At 39.3% G+C, this 18816-nt stretch overlaps 2 protein-coding genes across 3 annotated transcripts in view; both read left to right on the forward strand.

The window, feature by feature from the left end:
* Positions 1 to 565: 565 nt before the first annotated feature.
* On the forward strand, positions 566 to 2632 carry pyyb (peptide YYb). Its single transcript, XM_005932796.3, has 4 exons — positions 566 to 646; positions 843 to 1030; positions 2044 to 2124; positions 2394 to 2632. Exons 2-4 carry the CDS (start codon positions 843 to 845, stop codon positions 2416 to 2418), a joined length of 294 nt encoding a protein of 97 aa, XP_005932858.1. The 5' UTR covers positions 566 to 646; the 3' UTR covers positions 2419 to 2632.
* Positions 2633 to 2825: 193 nt separating this feature from the next.
* mpp2b (membrane palmitoylated protein 2b) overlaps positions 2826 to 18816 on the forward strand; it is a 47401-nt gene continuing 31410 nt past the window's right edge. Inside the window, exons 1-3 of one of the 2 annotated variants that reach the window (XM_042225159.1) lie at positions 2826 to 3218; positions 3409 to 3515; positions 18714 to 18793. In XM_042225159.1, the coding sequence (XP_042081093.1) occupies positions 18763 to 18793 (31 nt within the window). In that variant the 5' untranslated portion in view covers positions 2826 to 3218; positions 3409 to 3515; positions 18714 to 18762. The remainder of the gene's footprint in view (positions 3219 to 3408; positions 3516 to 18713; positions 18794 to 18816) is intronic. The other variant, XM_042225158.1, reaches the window with a different exon arrangement.

Below are 18816 nucleotides of genomic sequence, written 5' to 3' on the forward strand. Positions count from 1 at the left end.
AGGGAACTAAAAATGTATGCAGCAGGATTTATAGTTGCATTGCTGCATCATAGAATGAATTCATTCACATAAATGCAAAGAAATACAGAAAGTCTTCCGCTATGGGAACGAGGCAGTGTAACAAAATAACAGTTCACTGAGTAATCGTGAAATAAAGCAGGACTGTGTGAGAACAGTGATAGGCTACCGAGTTAATATGTAATATGTGTTAAAATGTTTTCTCTCACATGTTAAACATTATATATCTCACTCCTATTAACACCATGCTATGGTTTCTAAAGAGCAGTTTGTGCTCTTTTCTATATTGTTGCCCTGATGCGCTGTTCGTGGTGCTGAACACACACTGGCTAACCCAACAGTAAAATCAGCGTCTTTTCCCCATAAACCCATAAAAACTTCAGAATTCAGATAAAAGCCAAATATCGGAACCCAGGCACATAAGTTTAGTTTGAGTTTTTTTTTTTTCGTGGGGACATAATTACCCCATTTACGCACGGCCACTAAAGCCGGGGGGTGTGGTTAATCGTTAACTCGGTGCGCATCAGATGTCCATCCAGATCATATAAAAACCGTGAACTGAGAGGAGAGCAACAAGAGAGGTGCACTGCCGAGGTGACAGTCAGATCATCAGGAGACAAATCAGACAGTAAGTTATTTCTTACTCTGTTTCTCTGTTGCGTCTTGATTTTTAACTTCACCACAAACACACACACTTCGAAACTTATTGGCACTTTGCGTACTTTCATATAACCTTTGTAATACTCTCTATTCCTGTGAAACAGAGCCTTAGCAGATTTTGCCTTTGATGTGATCGTTCCTTGCTGTTTCTCCTCTCTCCTCAGATGGCCAACACACTCAGATCGTGGATGATGCTCGCAGCGCTCGTCGTCTGCATCCTGGTGTGTTTGAGCAGTTTTGCGGACGCCTACCCTCCCAAACCAGAGAGCCCCGGGAGCGACGCCTCACCGGAGGACTGGGCCAAATATCACGCAGCCGTCAGGCACTATGTCAACCTCATCACCAGACAGAGGTGAGTCTCTAAAAGAAAGTTAAAGGAGTAGCGAAAACCCGGGTGTGCATCAGGTTGTTTTCTTAAATAAGCTAATATGCCAGATGGAAAAGGTGAGAAAGAAGAGAAGAAGGCTAATAGATGCTGGATAAACTTGTAGGGATGTGGTACCTCTTCATGCTCTGGTTGGATCAGATACAAAGTCTGTCTCCTTTGATGTGAGGGATTAAAGTCTTGGGCTCAAGGACAGGTTTGCAAGGTTTGCCAAATGGGGCATGGAAGCCCTCCCGTTGTGGCATGACTCAGTCACGTAAGGTTTGTTCAACACTTTAAATCAAGGCTTTTCAGATGCTGGTGAAGAGTCCAGCTATTTTTCTTTTTCTGCAATCCAGACAGACTGTGATGCTTCTGTTGATACTCCAGATCTTCTAATACACATTCTGGAACACCACTGATTTTTATTCATTTTCCTTGTTTCCTGACAGGTGAAAGTCAAAGCTGAGTCATAAATATTCAAAATTTTTACATGTCTGGGTGCTTAGGTTTAGTAGATGGATGCTGAGTATAGTCAATAATGTCATTAAAGGTAATTAAAAGAGCTGAATCTACTATTGAACTCAAAGGGCTTAACAATGCAGCCTCTCCTACCTCAAATAAAAGCAGGTTTGCTCTTCAGCGGCCAGGCATTGATTTTCAGTAAAGAGACTTCAGTACTATAGTCAGAGCTGACTGGTATGTTTGCCTTGTTGTACAGTGGGCAGTGAACCTGAAAATCCTCCTTTGCACTCAGACAGCTGCAGAACTGATATGCAGACTGCAGAGACCAAAGAAAGAACAAGCTCTCAGAGACTCAACATGCAGCATTCAGCTGACCTGCCTGGTTCTTATGTTGAAAGTCATAGTGAGGCTCATGGTATCATACCAGAGCACTTGATGAAATGCTAATGCTTAAGAGCAGAGAGAGTTATCACGTGAGTAAGAACCTCTAATATTTAGTCGTACTTGTTAAATATGCTGGTGTGGACTTTCTTCAGGTATGGGAAGAGATCAGCCCCTGAGGAGGCGGTGGCCTGGCTGCTGTATGGAGGAAATTCAAACCAAGACACTGAGCCACGGTGAGTAACATGCCATGATGCCTAGAAGAATTTTTTTTAATGTGAAAAAATTGAAATAGGTGTATCAAATTCACTAGGCAGGCTAATAACCAATATTGAATAAGAGCCCCATTACCAGAAAACAACAGTTAATTAATACTCAGACTAAACCGACTATATTATTGAACTATGAGAAATCTTTTAGCGCTTTTGCAAACCACTTATTAAGATGCAAAAAAAAGTTCAAGTAATGTAACCATTTTTTAAAACTATCTCTCTTTTCTTAACAGCTCTGACTACGTTGACCAGTGGTAAACACACAATCCCACACTACCAAAACATCCTCAAGAAGCAACCTGCTTGGGATCCAGTGATGCCATATGTTTAATTATATGATAAGCATGTATGTCTATTTGCTTCACTATGTTTGTTTGCCCTTCTAAGTACATGTAATAATTCTTCTCCCAAATGTGTAAATAATTTGTATTGAAATCAAATTTACAATAAACACCTCTGTGAATTTAAAGTATTACACCGACCAACGTGTGCTTTTGTAATCCTGCATTGTTATTATTATCATTATTATTATTAGTTGTAATAGTGGTGGTAGTAATAGGAGGATGGGAGTAAGAGTATTTGTAGCAGCTGCACTGTAACTGCAATGACTGTGATTGCCGCTAGGTGTCACTATATAACTAGAAAACGCACATTTCCAAGTTCTGCTCTCCTATTGCTGCTCGTGCATGGGTTCACATCGACGGCAGTGGACAGGCTTTAACTTCACACAGGGGCACGAGCCCAAAACACGCGTTTGCCATCACAAATCCTTCTTGGACGTCCTTTGGAGGGGAAACAAGACCGGTGCTTAATATCCGGCAGCCTACTGGCTTTTAATCAATGGATCCATTTCTATTAGCACGCGAGCCCTTTTATGTGCTGTCTCGTTAAAGATAGCAGTTTGTGTGGGTAGCTGCTGGTTTTGTGAAAGTGACTGCACAGAAGGGGGGGAAAAGGCTGCCGAGCTCCAGCAACTGTCAGTCTGATATCTCACACCTTCTTCGTCTTCTTCCTGCATCTCATATCGAGAGGGCGACCGGATAAAGGTGACCGGGCAGGTGAGCACCTCATCCTGTGGTTTATTATTATTTTTCACGCGGTGTTTAGTTTTTAGCGGCAGTGGGTAGTATTAATACCGTTAATCGAAGCAAAGCCTTTCCCAGCGCCATAGTCTATCTTCCCCACTCGCCAGGTGTCTACTGTTACAGGCTACGTTCAGTCTTTATTACCCCGTTCTTGTCATTAAAGCTACCCTACCCTCTACAAAGAAGTCCAGCTATTTCACTCCTTGTCTTTATGAGCGCTTCCGAGGAGGAGAGACCGTGCTGCCATTAGGAATTCCTGTTAAAATCCAGGTAATGTCGTGGAGTCGTTTCTCGAGGTTACGCTCATTCGCTTGAGGAGGCGGGGGGGGGGGACTAATGCAATTTTTATTGAGCTAGCCTAATTGGCCTCAGGCTACACGCTGTTTGCTTCTGTGTAAAGTCAGAACAGGCAAACAGTATTGCTCTGTATGGCAACCCTAGGCAGAATTATTGTCTTTTTTTGTACAATGAAATGATTTGTTGGGAACATTAGTAACATACTGGATTCGATGCTATTGCGCATGCCCGTATAGTGGGGATAAGTGCAGGTGTTTGAGCGCGTGAGGACTACCCAACTAACAATACGCCTGATTTGTAAATAAAGAGCAATAAGAGAGAAGCTAGACAATAAAAGGTTCATTTGGGCATAGAGCCGCAAAGTAATCTATAATGTGAAATATTTTCGTTATATTAGTCTAAAAAGTACTGCTAGTGTCTTCAATGTAAAAACATTAAAATGACCTTTGTTTCTGATTTAGCCTGCACATTATTATTATTATTATTATTATTATTATTCCTTTAAGTAGGGGCAATGACCATTGCTATTTATTTTACCTCTAAATTAAAATTTAGCAAAATATATAACTACCCCATTGTGTTTAATGATTTTGCCTAAAAGTGTGCCTTCTTTAAAATGTATCTACAAATTGTTCTTCAACAATTTGTAGCTAACAGAGTTTGTCTGATTTATAGATTAGAGGCGTTTTGGTTTGTTTTGATGACAATAAGATTGGATATCCAAAAATTTGACCAAGGTTTTTATTTATTAATCAGCGTTTTACGACGTTAATGTTTAAAGATGCACTCACTGAAACAAGCATGCATTTGACCGATGTTTATCTTTTGTCCTATGTCCTTTGCCGTATCATCCCTCATACCTGTATGTCAGCTTGCCTCATGTTTCCTGAGATTTCTGGTGTTTGGGGTCCCTGCTCTGCAAATATTTGGACTTTCTGTATTCACTTTGAGCTGACAGCTTTAAATTTGATTTGAGTCTTTGTTTCCTGAGTCCTGCATTTGGATCCATAATCTACTAAAGAGCTTTTTTACTGGGATTAAAGAAACTTCTGCCTTCTTATCAGTTTTATTTTGGAAGTGTGAGGTTTACCATAAATTTCCCAGCTTTGGGGATTGACTAGAAGACTGGCAGTTGTGGCTCCACTTCGACAGAAAGATTTCCAAAGGTGTTCTTTAATCATTTAGCAGCTTTGCTTTAAACTTTTATTTATTTTTTTTGTTGTTTATATAAAGTGAGAATATATGTCTCCCGCAAGAAAAATGTGAATAAATGTAGCTCTAGGCATTGATTTAGATCAGGAGAAAAATGTCAGCATGCCATAGCCTCGCTTTAGTGCATAAACAAACTCTAATCCTTTTGTATTACTCAAACTTTCAGGAGGATTCAAAGAGCTACGTGTGAGTCACAACCAAATACAATAAAAAGTTATTTTATGATACATACAGAATACTCTTAGTCAAACCACCTTCAATGATTCTCAACTGTGACTCTGTTCAGCTTACTGCTTTCACAGCCCCAGTGGTGAATTACTGCATCAACTAGGAATTCTAATCAATTGTAGCAGGCTAAAAGAAAGGCCCCATCCACGCTTGATTCCACAGGGAGATTAATGAGTCGTGGTTCACATAGCCTCAGCATCTTTTCCCAACCTCTATTCATAAGAAATGACCTGCTCATTACTCTCTACCTGCCACCTCAGCCCCTCCGGCACCAGGCGGCAACTTGCAAAGCTTTAAAAGGGAGCCAAAGTGAAAGTGCCAAAACCTACAGTCACTAGAATCACCACTTGAGGGTGGCTGTAAGAGTGAATCCCTATGGACCCCCCGTGTAAATGCCTAATTTAACAACAGAAATAAACATGTTCACATCTCGGTAAAAAAAAGGTGGACTAGTCGTCTGCTAGGCTACCTGTACTAGCCCTCTCTTTTGGAGGACAGAATGGTAGTGCAATGTTCAATTGGAAAGGGTTTTTCTATCAGAACATAATAAAAAGTCATCTGTTCTTTTGCAGGTCCAAATACAACCTCGTGAACAACACATGACATAAAACACATCATTACTTATTTAGCAAAACTGAATACATCCTTCCTGCTTCCATAGGAATTAATGGCATAAATACCAGTCAGGTGCTGCCTTTGATTAAGTAATAATCAGTAAGTTTGATCATCTTTATAAAAGCAAAGGTGTTTGCAGTTTGACTGGTCTAGAGCATTCAGGTGTGTTTTACCATAAATGCAAGGAAGAAAGATATCAGGCAGTATGTTAGAAAAGCAATGGTTGTCTTCTTGATAAAGAATTTGAAATTTATAATTCTACACATGGAGCAAATTCAAAATAATTGCCAATCTTCCTAGGCATAGCCATCCCAACAAATTCACCTGAAGGTCAGATACTGCAATGCTCAGAGAAACTGCAAGGACCAACCAACTAAGCACTGGAGGTCAGATAGATGTCCAGATCATGTCTATATTGGGTACGGCGGTCCAAACTAAGTCTACAATTTCGACGTCCAGCCATGACCCAACTTAGACGTCAATATGACGTTCAACATTTGAACTTTGTTCTGCATTCCTTCACACATAACTGTTACTGAACAAAAAACATGGCCTCCACCTGCTGGAAACATGTGGCTACATAGTCTATAGAAGCAAAAATAACTTAACCCGCACATGGAGATCGTACGAACGACAACACTAGACGTCCCCTTCAGTGGACCAAAATTAGACGTGCAAAAATGACATATAAAAGATGTCACTACAACGTCACATTGGGGAAGAGTGGGCCAAAATTCCTCCATAATGATGTGAGAGACTGATAAAGTCATGCGGAGAATGATTACTTCACATTATTTTGCTAAAAGTGGTTCTACAAGCTCTTGAATCATGGGGTGTACTTAGTTTTATCACACTCTGCTTCTGCATTTAGATTTCTCTTAGGAAAGAGTGTACTTCCTTTTTCACATGACTGTACCCGTTGGCTGTGTTTACTAGAGCTGTTTTCACACTACTGTTGATGAAGCAACTAGTCATTTTTAATGAAAGCTGCTGAAATGAAGAGACAAACCGAAACATTACAAAGCTGGCGTCAGATGTTGTTAGCGTACTCCAGAGCTGTACTAAAAGTATCTGTATTGCGCTGTAATTTTAATATTTTTACGCATGCCATACTGTATTGTGTTATACTTGATAAATGCTGATATTAGTCAGGCTAATGTAAGTTATTTTGTGTAAAACATTTGGGTTCAATGAAACCCCACAATTATATTCCATCACGACAAAAAGAAAAAGTGATCCTTTAATGAAATCCAGCCAGGGTGCTGATTGTTAAAGCTCCCCCTGGGTAGCTCACAGCACTTTGCCTAAGCCCTTTACCCTTTCACTGATACATACATGACATTTAAGTCTAATTACAATCTCTGTCACCAGAGAGAAAAGGAAGACTCGTAACACTTAAACCACAGGTTTTCAAATGATATGCAGTGATTGCACTCAATTGTAGTCATGTTGCTTTAAAATAGAAAATTGGTTGTTTTTTGGGGGGTTTTGTGCAAAGCAGCATAAAGCCAAATACAAAGCAAAAGACAGAGGAGATAATGAACTTAATTGAACTATTTGAGAATCACAAACTGTCTCGTGGCAGAAATGGCCATGGGGTCTGAAAGCTGTTAGCTGATTGTTAATCATTTACCATCTACAATTAGATTTTTAAAGCCCCGTTAAGATAAAGTTTCATCATCAACCTCAATCTCTTCAACGGAAAACTACATCTGGTGTTCTTTTCCATGTTGTTTCTTCATGCAGCCAAACTGTTGTGCACTGGGTGTATTAATATTCATGTGGGGAGCAGAGAACACTTTTATTTTGAATCACTCAACAATGATTTAAACTGGTTTTCAGTTTAACTTTTCCTTCAAAAGACCTCCACACACTATCATGATATGTATCAGTATTTGTAGTGAGTTGAAAGTTAATATGATCATCAGAAGGTGATGTTAAGGACACTTCTTCCATTTTTTTCAGGAAAGAATGAACATACCAATGTTCTCCTAGAAGATTTCATGAGACCTGCTAAGCTATAATATGTTTTTTCTGTAAGAATAATCAAAATGAATCTATGTCGGTGAGAGAACTTAAAGTTTTAAAGTATGCTTGTTTGAAGTTGTATTGCAGTGCTTTTAGCAGCAGATGTTACAACTTCATCACATCTTAAGGAGTCAGCACATAAAGCCACTACCGTGTGACAGCATATCAGTAGTGGAAAGTGAAGATAGAGCACTGGCCAGAATTTAATTAAACATATATCAGGTCATATTTGTTGCTTTGCAAGTAATTCATTTATATTTGCTACTTTATACAAATAATTTAAATAATGCATATAGCTTAATTGTTGTTTATAAGCTTGAATGTATCTTGTTGAAATCAGATTACATACTAATAATTATTTTCATACCTATATCTCGTATTCTTACAGCTCCCTGCTTTAGTTTACTTTATTTATTATTTTTATCTTGGCTGCATGTCGTAGGCTGGGGGAAACAACATTTTGATCCTGTGTATGTTCTGTGCAGAATTGACAATAAAGTTGACTTTGAGTTTTCCATTTTTCTATGCGTACTTATTGGTCTGGTTTGTAATGATCATAAAATGAGCGTTGGCGTGTGCTCATCATTAGGTTTATTTATAGCATAATAATGTCATAAGCTAGGGTCATGGCCGGTTGTTTCATTAATGTTATATTGATTACTTTTACATGTACAAACTGATAAAGAAAGAACATCATGAAATGCAAAATGATGGGAAAGCTTGAAATATCACTTTGCTACACACTTGTAGCACTTGTATCCTGTCAAAAGGTGCTGATCATCATCTTATTAGTCATTAGACTCCCACGTTAGGAAGGTGTGGTTGGGTAATATGGTCAGTGCTGTGACACAGTGATTCCTCAGCTCAAACAATGATTACAAAACCGCTTTCTTCAGTACGTCAAACATTGAAATAATGTGTGAGTTTTGATGGATCATGAGTCAGAAGAGCTACTACGTCACTGACATTTTGGTTTTTATTAAACAGACTGCTGCTCCTGGTATTCCAATGCTAGCATTACACAGTAGTGGAAATATATGGAAGGCTAAAGTTATTTCAAGATTGCAAAATATCAGATATTTTTATTAGCTCCAAAATATGTGATGTCATTGTGCCTTTAAAGTGTGATTTGTACATTATAAAGCACATATAATACACTGACTCTATGTGGAAAACACAGAAACATACACATATTAGTGAAATTGCACTTATGTTTTTTTAAAGACAAGCAGGGCTTTTCATCGTCTGTTTTTTAGATGAATGGCCCATTAACGTTCCGAGAATGTGCTTGTTTTTATTTACACTAAAAGATAGGGAACATTTTTGGAGTTTATTATTACTGTTACTATTATTAGCCCACTTTAAATCAAGTTTGACTTCATATGAAGCAATAACCTTGAGTTTAATATTCCTCTGGAGAGTTATTTTGGGGTAAACTGTGCCTCCTATATAAATAAATGAGAAAAGACCCATAACTTTTGTTTTGTCCAGCGAAATCCAGCTAAATATATTTAAGTTGTGTGGTGACTTTGTCCAAAAAGCAGGCTTAAATATCCTATTTTTTCCTCATCTGGTTCATCCCAACAGTTTACTTAACTAATCTCATGCTAATTCACATTAGATATACAATAAAAATAACAGTACAGCCACCTAAAGTTTTTTACAGTCTACTTTTTAGTTGTTTTTTGAACAGATCAATAGTAAAATCTAAACTAAAAAGCCCCAAAGATAACCAAAAGCTCCTTCTCTTTTATGACACATGGTACTACATATCCTTGAATTGAGATGTCTATTCGAAAGATATAATGCTGCTAAGGTATGACATTCAATTGTCCCGATTGACTTCATATTTTACAAAGTTTAAAGAAATATCTCCAGACTTTTACAAATGTATTTGTTTTTTCTTTCAGTATAAATGTCATTCTTCCTGTTAGAAGGTCAAGTATAAATTGTGTTTTGTGAAACATGGCTGATAATATTTTATCCCCAGCACAATGTTATTAGCTTTTTGCATTTAAAAGACAATTTTCAATGATGTCCAGTTTTTAATTACCGTTGTCTTTCTGTATACAAAGCAAGCAGAGGTAGCACTGGGTCTAATTAACACTTTTTTTTTTACATTGCTCCCTTCCTAGAATGTTTCAATTAGAGATGTAACAACTGTCGTTTTCTTGGCTGATTCCAGCTTCTGATGTTTATTTATTTATTTATTTTGTACACATGACCTGCCAATAGCAATTTCTGCCAATTTCCTTTTTACTTTGTAAGAGCTATAACTGACCGGATAGGCAACCCCCCCCCCCAAAAAAGAAAAGAAAATAAATTAAAGAAATGATTAAACTTAACAATCTTCTTAAACTGCTGTAGGTTACAGGAACTTCTCTTGCTTAAACAACTGGAAAAAAGCGCTCTGCTAATGAAAAAAGATACCAATAACTAAATAAATATAAGCTGCTGTATGCCCACCTTTACCTGACATATTTTACCCTATCAAACAAAAGCAGGTCCAACTGATTTATATAACAAAACAGCTGTCGGGTACATACATTATTTTTCAGTATGCTTATAACTTCATTAGATAACATGTCACCAATACTTTTCTCTTTTTCACTCATACAGTGGGGCAAAAAAGTATTTAGTCAGCCACCGATTGTGCAAGTTCCCCCACCTAAAATGATGACAGAGGTCAGTAATTTGCACCAGAGGTACACTTCAACTGTGAGAGACAGAATGTGAAAAAAAAATCCATGAATCCACATGGTAGGATTTGTAAAGAATTTATTCGTAAATCAGGGTGGAAAATAAGTATTTGGTCAATAACAAAAATACAACTCAATACTTTGTAACATAACCTTTGTTGGCAATAACAGAGGTCAAACGTTTACTATAGGTCTTTACCAGGTTTGCACACACAGTAGCTGGTATTTTGGCCCATTCCTCCATGCAGATCTTCTCGAGAGCAGTGATGTTTTGGGGCTGTCGCCGAGCAACACGGACTTTCAACTCCCGCCACAGATTTTCTATGGGGTTGAGGTCTGGAGACTGGCTAGGCCACTCCAGGACTTTCAAATGCTTCTTACGGAGCCACTCCTTTGTTGCCCGGGCGGTGTGTTTTGGATCATTGTCATGTTGGAAGACCCAGCCTCGTTTCATCTTCAAAGTTCTCACTGATGGAAGGAGGTTTTGGCTCAAAATCTCACGATACATGGCCCCATTCATTCTGTCCTTAACACGGATCAGTCGTCCTGTCCCCTTGGCAGAAAAACAGCCCCATAGCATGATGTTTCCACCCCCATGCTTCACAGTAGGTATGGTGTTCTTGGGATGCAACTCAGTATTCTTCTTCCTCCAAACACGACGAGTTGAGTTTATACCAAAAAGTTCTACTTTGGTTTCATCTGACCACATGACATTCTCCCAATCCTCTGCTGTATCATCCATGTGCTCTCTGGCAAACTTCAGACGGGCCTGGACATGCACTGGCTTCAGCAGCGGAACACGTCTGGCACTGCGGGATTTGATTCCCTGCCGTTGTAGTGTGTTACTGATGGTGACCTTTGTTACTTTGGTCCCAGCTCTCTGCAGGTCATTCACCAGGTCCCCCCGTGTGGTTCTGGGATCTTTGCTCACCGTTCTCATGATCATTTTGACCCCACGGGATGAGATCTTGCGTGGAGCCCCAGATCGAGGGAGATTATCAGTGGTCTTGTATGTCTTCCATTTTCTGATGATTGCTCCCACAGTTGATTTTTTCACACCAAGCTGCTTGCCTATTGTAGATTCACTCTTCCCAGTCTGGTGCAGGTCTACAATACTTTTCCTGGTGTCCTTCGAAAGCTCTTTGGTCTTGGCCATGGCGGAGTTTGGAGTCTGACTGTTTGAGGCTGTGGACAGGTGTCTTTTATACAGATGATGAGTTCAAACAGGTGCCATTCATACAGGTAACGAGTGGGGGACAGAAAAGCTTCTTACAGAAGACGTTACAGGTCTGTGAGAGCCAGAGATTTTCCTTGTTTGAGGTGACCAAATACTTATTTTCCACCCTATTTACGAATAAATTCTTTACAAATCCTACCATGTGGATTCATGGATTTTTTTTTCACATTCTGTCTCTCACAGTTGAAGTGTACCTCTGGTGCAAATTACTGACCTCTGTCATCATTTTAAGTGGGGGAACTTGCACAATCGGTGGCTGACTAAATACTTTTTTGCCCTACTGTAACTATTTTGATCCTTTGCTCATACCGAGGCTCTTGGCTAGCTTTAGCCACTTCTTTGTTCATGTCTTTAAAATGACCATGTTCAGTTGTGCAAAGCTTGTCTCATTAGGTTTCTGTATTTCAGGTCCCCCCACAGTTTACTTTTGTCAAGTTTGTGTCACGGTGAGGCTCTATCATGCTAGTGACATTTTAGCGTGTGGGTGCGAGTATGCATGCCGTGATTTCCGTGTGCTGCATGCGCACGTGTTGTGTAGACATGAAACAGACTTTTAATTGTAATTATAGGAAGCCGACTGGCTGCCCGCCTGTCTGGGAAAACTGACCGATCCAGTCCCTGGCCGGTTGATCGGTGCATTTCTCATTTGAATCCATTAACCTGCATCTTTACAACAGCAACAAGAAACATAGATATCTTCTGTCACTAAACAACTGACTGTTGTGAAGCCCAGCTGCATGCATGTGTGAGTGCGACAACATGATTGTCTCAAACAGTATGTTTCTTTGTTTGGCTGGCTCTTTGTAGTAATGGCTGTTATGTAATTGTCCCATAGATTTATTTGTGGTTTGTTTTGGTGTCATGTGTCCTTTACAAGCTTAATTTTGGCTGGTGAGATCTGTCAAAATGTATTTCCAGGCTGCTGTGTGAATACTTTTGAAATATAAAGCTAATCTGAAATCATTTCCACAGACAAAGAGCAAAGCTGAGTTGAAGTGTAGCTCAAACACTGTAATAGACCCAATTTTAGCTCCAACTTATTATTATTTTACGCATTTTCCCTTGTTGCCATAGCAAAGCGCCGGGGAACAGAAAAAGAGCTGCTCACGGTTGTCTTGGATACGACAGTTTTCCCTTGTAAAGTAATGAGAGGAGCTGAACCTGTGGGAGCACAGGGTTATTTTTAGGCGTGACGCCAGCCTGCATGTGTGGATTAAGACTTGTTTGGTTGCTGGTGCTTGTGTGCTCGCATGTGTATCTGTATGTGCAAGCATGTGTGCAGGCTTTAATGCAGCCTCACTGTGAGAACACCTCAAGGCGTTTTACACTTGGCGTACAAACACCTGAGCCGCTGCTTGTGTCATTGCTCCAGGCCAAAGTGTCCTAGAGCGTGCAATTTCAGGAAAATTGGACACAGGCTTTCTTTGCAGTTGTATGCCATATATCTGCAAGCACTACCTTAAAGGAAATGGAGTTAATAATAAATTTATCACAGTGCATTGGGTTCACACAAGTGTAGGCTTACAATCTGCGCAACAAAGAATTCCCTGAATGCAGAATTAAGAATTCCCTTCAGCTCTAGGGATATTTTTAACTGACCTTTGCCCTTTTTATTCTGTGTTGCAGCAATCTCCAGAATAATGTTGTTCCACTGGAAATGTTGAGTAAGCTATATTAAAATGAATATAATTTTTTGTGTACGTCGACCACAAGAACCAAACCTGCTGCTGGCCTCTTGTTTTGGTGAACTGACAGTTGATGTAGAGATGATAGCAGGCCGGCAAATGTGATGTCATGACAGCTGCTGTCTTCCTGCAATACAGTGAGCAAGATGGAGATCTGCATGAGCGTGTGTGTGTGAGCTGACTAATGTGGACCCAGAGGGAAAAACCACTCAGAGAGCAGAGATAGTTTAGATGCTGCGATACAGTATTACAGTGGAGACACACTGACCCACAAGCTGCATGCAGGGTCTCTTGTAGCTTGTAGTAGAAAGGCAGTTAGCGAGAAATGCTAATTTTGAACAACTTCACCCTTAATGTTATTTTTGAGAAATACCTATTTTATCCTTGATTGTAGAGCTTGATTACTGGTTACATGTAACAGGCTATTCTCTCTGAAAATGGCACCAATTACCAAGAAAATGCCTTGGCTGGTTATGACCGCACCATCATTGACTCTCGACTAATTTACCCTATTAATATTACAAAAGGCAGAATAGCAGAGTAAAAAGCTCAAAGGGTTCGGCTCTCTTCCCGGCATCCTGTCCTTCCAACCCTCCTGGTGTGTTGGTATCTTGCATGGCCAAGGTCTGCTGCAGTCGGCTTTGACTTCTTAGCTGCTGTGTGGTCTTTGCATACTTTTAACAAGTGCCGTCATTTCTCAGTGCAAACATGGGATGCCTCGGATAAGCTTGGGGGGCTTGGTATGTGGTATTAAGGACCTGATCCACTCGGATCAGAGTTTTGCAAAAGCCATGAGTTCTTTAGCATCTAAGAATGTGTTTTACTGTTACACTTTTAGAAACACGGCCTGTAGGTGTTGCCATCAGAAGTGCTAAGTATAAAAAAAATTACAAAAATTAAAAAATAAGTGAGAAAAAAAAGGGAAATTTAACCATCTAAATAAAAGATTCAGGGGAAAAAATGATCAATTACAAATCCCAGTAAACGAAACAGGATACACAGGCTGGTTAATTAATATCTCAGCCCCAAATGTCACATTTTAGTCGATAACAGAGAGGGACTCTCAACCATATTTCAATTTAATAATTAATTGGTGGACACAGGCTTTTCAGTCAAATGCCATTAGAAAGGACAGTGTAAAGCTTCTGGTAGTGATGTTAACTTTCGGTTGTGTGAATATTGGGACCCCAGTAGCTGAAAATATTGAGATTTCTAACCTGTGTTTGACATTGTAAAGGGGGTGTATTTAAACCTAACTGACAGCAGAACTCAGCAGAAAACTAAGTAAAAATAAAAAATTCAAAACTTCTAATGAGGTGGAAATGAATGAATTATTCAGAGGAGAAATAAGCTAGAACAGTGGAACCCCGACTTACGAAATTAATTCGTTCCCGAGAGTCAAAGATTTCGTAAGTCGAAGCACCCATCGCGCCTTTTGAGTGAACGATAGGCTACAGGCTAATTGCGAACTGCAACAACAATACGTCGTTCAAGTGGAACAGCGAAGTGCAAGTACGAAAGCCAAGGGGTTGTCACATGATTCGGAAGGCATTGTGGGCATTGTGTGCATTCTGGGCTCAGCCAATCAGAGCCAGCGGATTTTGTTACACAGGCATTTTGCCGTAACTCGGGCAGAAATATTGCCGTTAAGTGCCTTCGTAACTTGAGTTTTTCGTTAAATGGGGTATTCGTAAGTCGGGGTTCCATTGTTTAACCCTTAATTTAAGGTTAAACAATGTTTACAGTTATAGTGAAGGGAATTTGAGGATTTGAGTTATATCAGTTATTATTGGGACAATTATCGGGCAGGCATTATACTTGTTTAGTGCTGACTTAATATATTTTTTATATTTTTTCACTTTTCAAAATGATTCTTTTCAATTGTGTTCCTCAGGGTTTAATTAAGAGGTATGAGTGAGGGGATCCACCTTCCTCTTGCTTCTTTAGTATCACTACTTGCAGGTCTAAGTAGGGCAGATCTTAAAGTTTGTAACTTTTTTTGTGATGGCAAGACAAAAGAGGGTCTGATAAAGAGGTAACACAAGGTAACACAGATTAAGCATAACATTCTGACCACAGACAGTTAATAACACTGATTAACTTTTCATCATGGAACCTTTTAGCGGGTCGGTATGTTAGAAAGTGAAAATTTTGTCCTCGAAGTTGATGTGTTAGAAACAGGAAAACAGTGACGAATTTAACGAGTTTGAAAAGCGCCAAATTGTGATGGCTAGGCGTCTAGGTCAGACCATCTCCAAAACTGCAGCTCTTGTGGGGTGTTTCTGGTCTGCAGTGGTCCAAGGAAGGTACATAGTGAGTATGCTATGTCTTCTAATGATGCTGCCTAGGGGAAGCATGTATAGTGTAAACAGAATTGGTCCTAGCACCGAACCCTGTGTAACTCCATAATTAACCTCAGTGTGTGAAGAGGACTCTCCATTTACATGTACAAATTGGAGTCTATTAGACAGATATGATACCTGTAATACCTACAGCATGTTCTAATCGCTCCAATAGGATATTATGGTCAACAGTATCAAACGCTGCACTAAGGTTTTTAGAGGGAGATTCAGCTGTGTGCTAAATCTGCAGCTATGAAATCATCCAATCACAGAATAGATATGATACATTGGAGCTTCTTCCTTAATACTGTCATCAACAATATTCATATGAATCACAAATCCAGAGAACAGTCCTTTTAGTGAGCAAAAGAATAGATTTGTTTCTCACCGAGTCAATAAAAATAGCTTAATACTTTAAATACAAAATGTAATAACTTTAAATTTTAAATTTGTGATACTACTTGAACAAGGGTTATATAGCGATATAAAAACTATAAAAGGGAGGAATAATGTCAGATTTGAATTAGATTGTCAAGCTACGTCTTTCAGTGGTTAATTTGAAAGTATTTCAGAATAAGGCTTTTTATTGTCTTCTTTTCATATTAAACCACAAAAATGTCCTTGCTAAGTAATTGAGCAGACTGCTAAATGAATTGGTATATTCAGATAAAATTGATGTCATACGAAAAAATTATTTTTTGTACTCTGTGACGATTATTGAAGATCCTTTTTTTCATCCAGCCCTTGTGTACTGCTCCTCAGATCAAATACTGCCCTCCAGTTATATTCAATCCACAAAGAGGAATGAGACAAGACCTTTGTCCGTGCAGTCAAGCAATCTAATGAGAATATTTTCCATCTGTGGTTCATTATTATGTAAATTACTTTCAAATATACAGTTTTGGACACTTCTGCTATCATTACACGTTAGAATTAAGTTAAAATACACCCAGGAACAATTACTAACCGCAAAAAAATAAAAACTGCAAAAGCTTTTCTCTAAAGGCCAGTTACATTCAGTTGGGTTTTATTATTCCAGATGTGATATGATATGGCATGTCTGGGGACAAAGAGAAGTAGATTCATTACATAAGGCAAGTATATATGGCCAAAGACCACAGACAGAATCAAAACACGCGGCCCAGTGGAACCAGTCAAACTAATAAAAGCATAATGATATTCAGCAGTTTGGTATCATTAGTATATCCAAACAAATCACTCTGACACTTATTCAGATGGAAGAGGTAGGTGTGGTGGTAACACAGTAATCCCAAGCTCCCTATATTTTGGTAGATCATAGTTTTTATTGCAGCGTATGCCTTCGAAGTAGGCCAAAAAGCACAGTGGGGTCACATTAATAGTTAATAAGCTGAATTTTCAATCTGTGCCCTGGGATATGTTGATAAAATGCTGAGGCACAAAACTGCAGACGATATCTGAGCAAATATGATTTGGGAATATTTTGATCTCAGTGCAGAGAATGAAATGAGTAAGATTAGATACCGCTGGGCTTAAAGACATCTTTATGTTTGTGCTCACTGACAACTGATGGGCTACAAGAAACTGCTCTGAGTATCTTTGTTATTGGAAATTTCAACCTAAGGGGAAGTTAAAAAATATCATTTGCTCAGTAGTGGTAAAAGATAAAAGTTTTTAGCTCATCCAGCTGAAGGACAAATGAGCGAGGCATCCAACATCCGTCTGTTCGTCCATCCATAGTTGACAGGAATCGCAACTCCTCTTTGAGTATGGGTCTGATTTTAGTAGACTGATCTGGTATTATTCTGGTATTTATTTATGCACACACACAAAAAGGTAGACGTAGCCACTGTGACATTACTACCTCAGCATCAGCATTATGACCACACTGTCTTGGGTCTTTGGTACCAGAACTGATTAGATTTAGATGGCATATTGGAGTGCTCCAAGGACCTTATGGATGCGTCTCACAGATTCAGATACTGATTACAAATAAAATAGACACTGCAGAATTCTCAGACTGACTGTTAGTGCAGTCAGTGATGTACACAGATCCAAAAGGCACCAAACCCCAAACCCAGTTCAGAGGTCCAGTTTGGTCATTTGAGTTAGTTTGGGTGAAGCCTATCAGAGAGCTGAAAACTTCCTGGAAGCTGCTGCTTGAATTTATTTTTATTTTTTTGTAACCCTGACAGAAAACATTCATAATGTAGCATTTTTTTGAAAAGAAGCATCATCTCATCTACGTGACAATAAGGCTAATATGGGATTTTTATGTTGCCAGACACAGACATTTACCCTGCGGTGACATTGCTCTCTTTTGACCACTACAGCATTTATTCCACTAAGGATAGCTATTGTCATGACAACCAGGAATTAGCATCCTTGGATAGTGCTGCCTGTCTCCTATCAGCAACGCTCTCTTCTTCCTCACCATTGTTCCCTCTCTCTTTAACTCCCTTGCATTGCATACGTTTTAGTTTCCTCCTGCCTTTTCTCCTCCTCTTACATTTTCAGTTTCTCTATAGACACGATTCCCATTTATTGTTCTGCTGAGTTTATGTTCCCCCTCATTCGCCATGTCATTTATTTACTTTTCACTGTTTGTATTTTCACAAATTCTCCATGACTTGAGGAGCCAATTTTAGATCCCAGAACAATAGATCGTTAATCCTGCAGTCTTCTGCCTGCGACGCTTGTTACGTTTTCATGACGATAAATGGATCAATTAGAGTCAGCAGAGATCCTCACTAAGCTAGTGATAACTGGCCTTGCTGAACCCACTTACAAAGTCTTTCCAACTGTTGCTAATGGTATTCCCAACAGATACAATGGCTAAAATTGTTTAGATGTTACCAGGGCAACTAGCTGTTCTGTTTTTAGGTCTTAATAAAGTTAAATACCAATTACCCTGTGTGGGAGCTTGTTAGTGTGAATGTTTAGTCCATTGACTGCGCTTGTGCCAGAAAGGGATTTGTACACTAAGTCTTCTCCTGATCACTCAGTGTTGAGCTTCAACCTAACAACACAACTTTACCCTCCGTCGCTTATTTCATTCCTAATTCTAACCCAGCAGTGGGATAGATAAAGGTTTTCGTTTTTTAATGCATCTACCTTCTCGTTTTGCACTCTCTTTTTTATTGCAGTTGACCTAACAAGTCTTGTGGAGGATACTCAGAAGAACCAGTTTCTAAAATGCCCGTGGCCACATCCAGCTCTGACTCGGGTAAGTGTTTCGGTCTCGCCGTG

This window comes from Haplochromis burtoni, unplaced genomic scaffold (assembly GCF_018398535.1).
Source record: "Haplochromis burtoni strain Fernald_Lab_line unplaced genomic scaffold, NCSU_Asbu1 Contig_162, whole genome shotgun sequence".
Taxonomy (NCBI): domain Eukaryota; kingdom Metazoa; phylum Chordata; class Actinopteri; order Cichliformes; family Cichlidae; genus Haplochromis; species Haplochromis burtoni.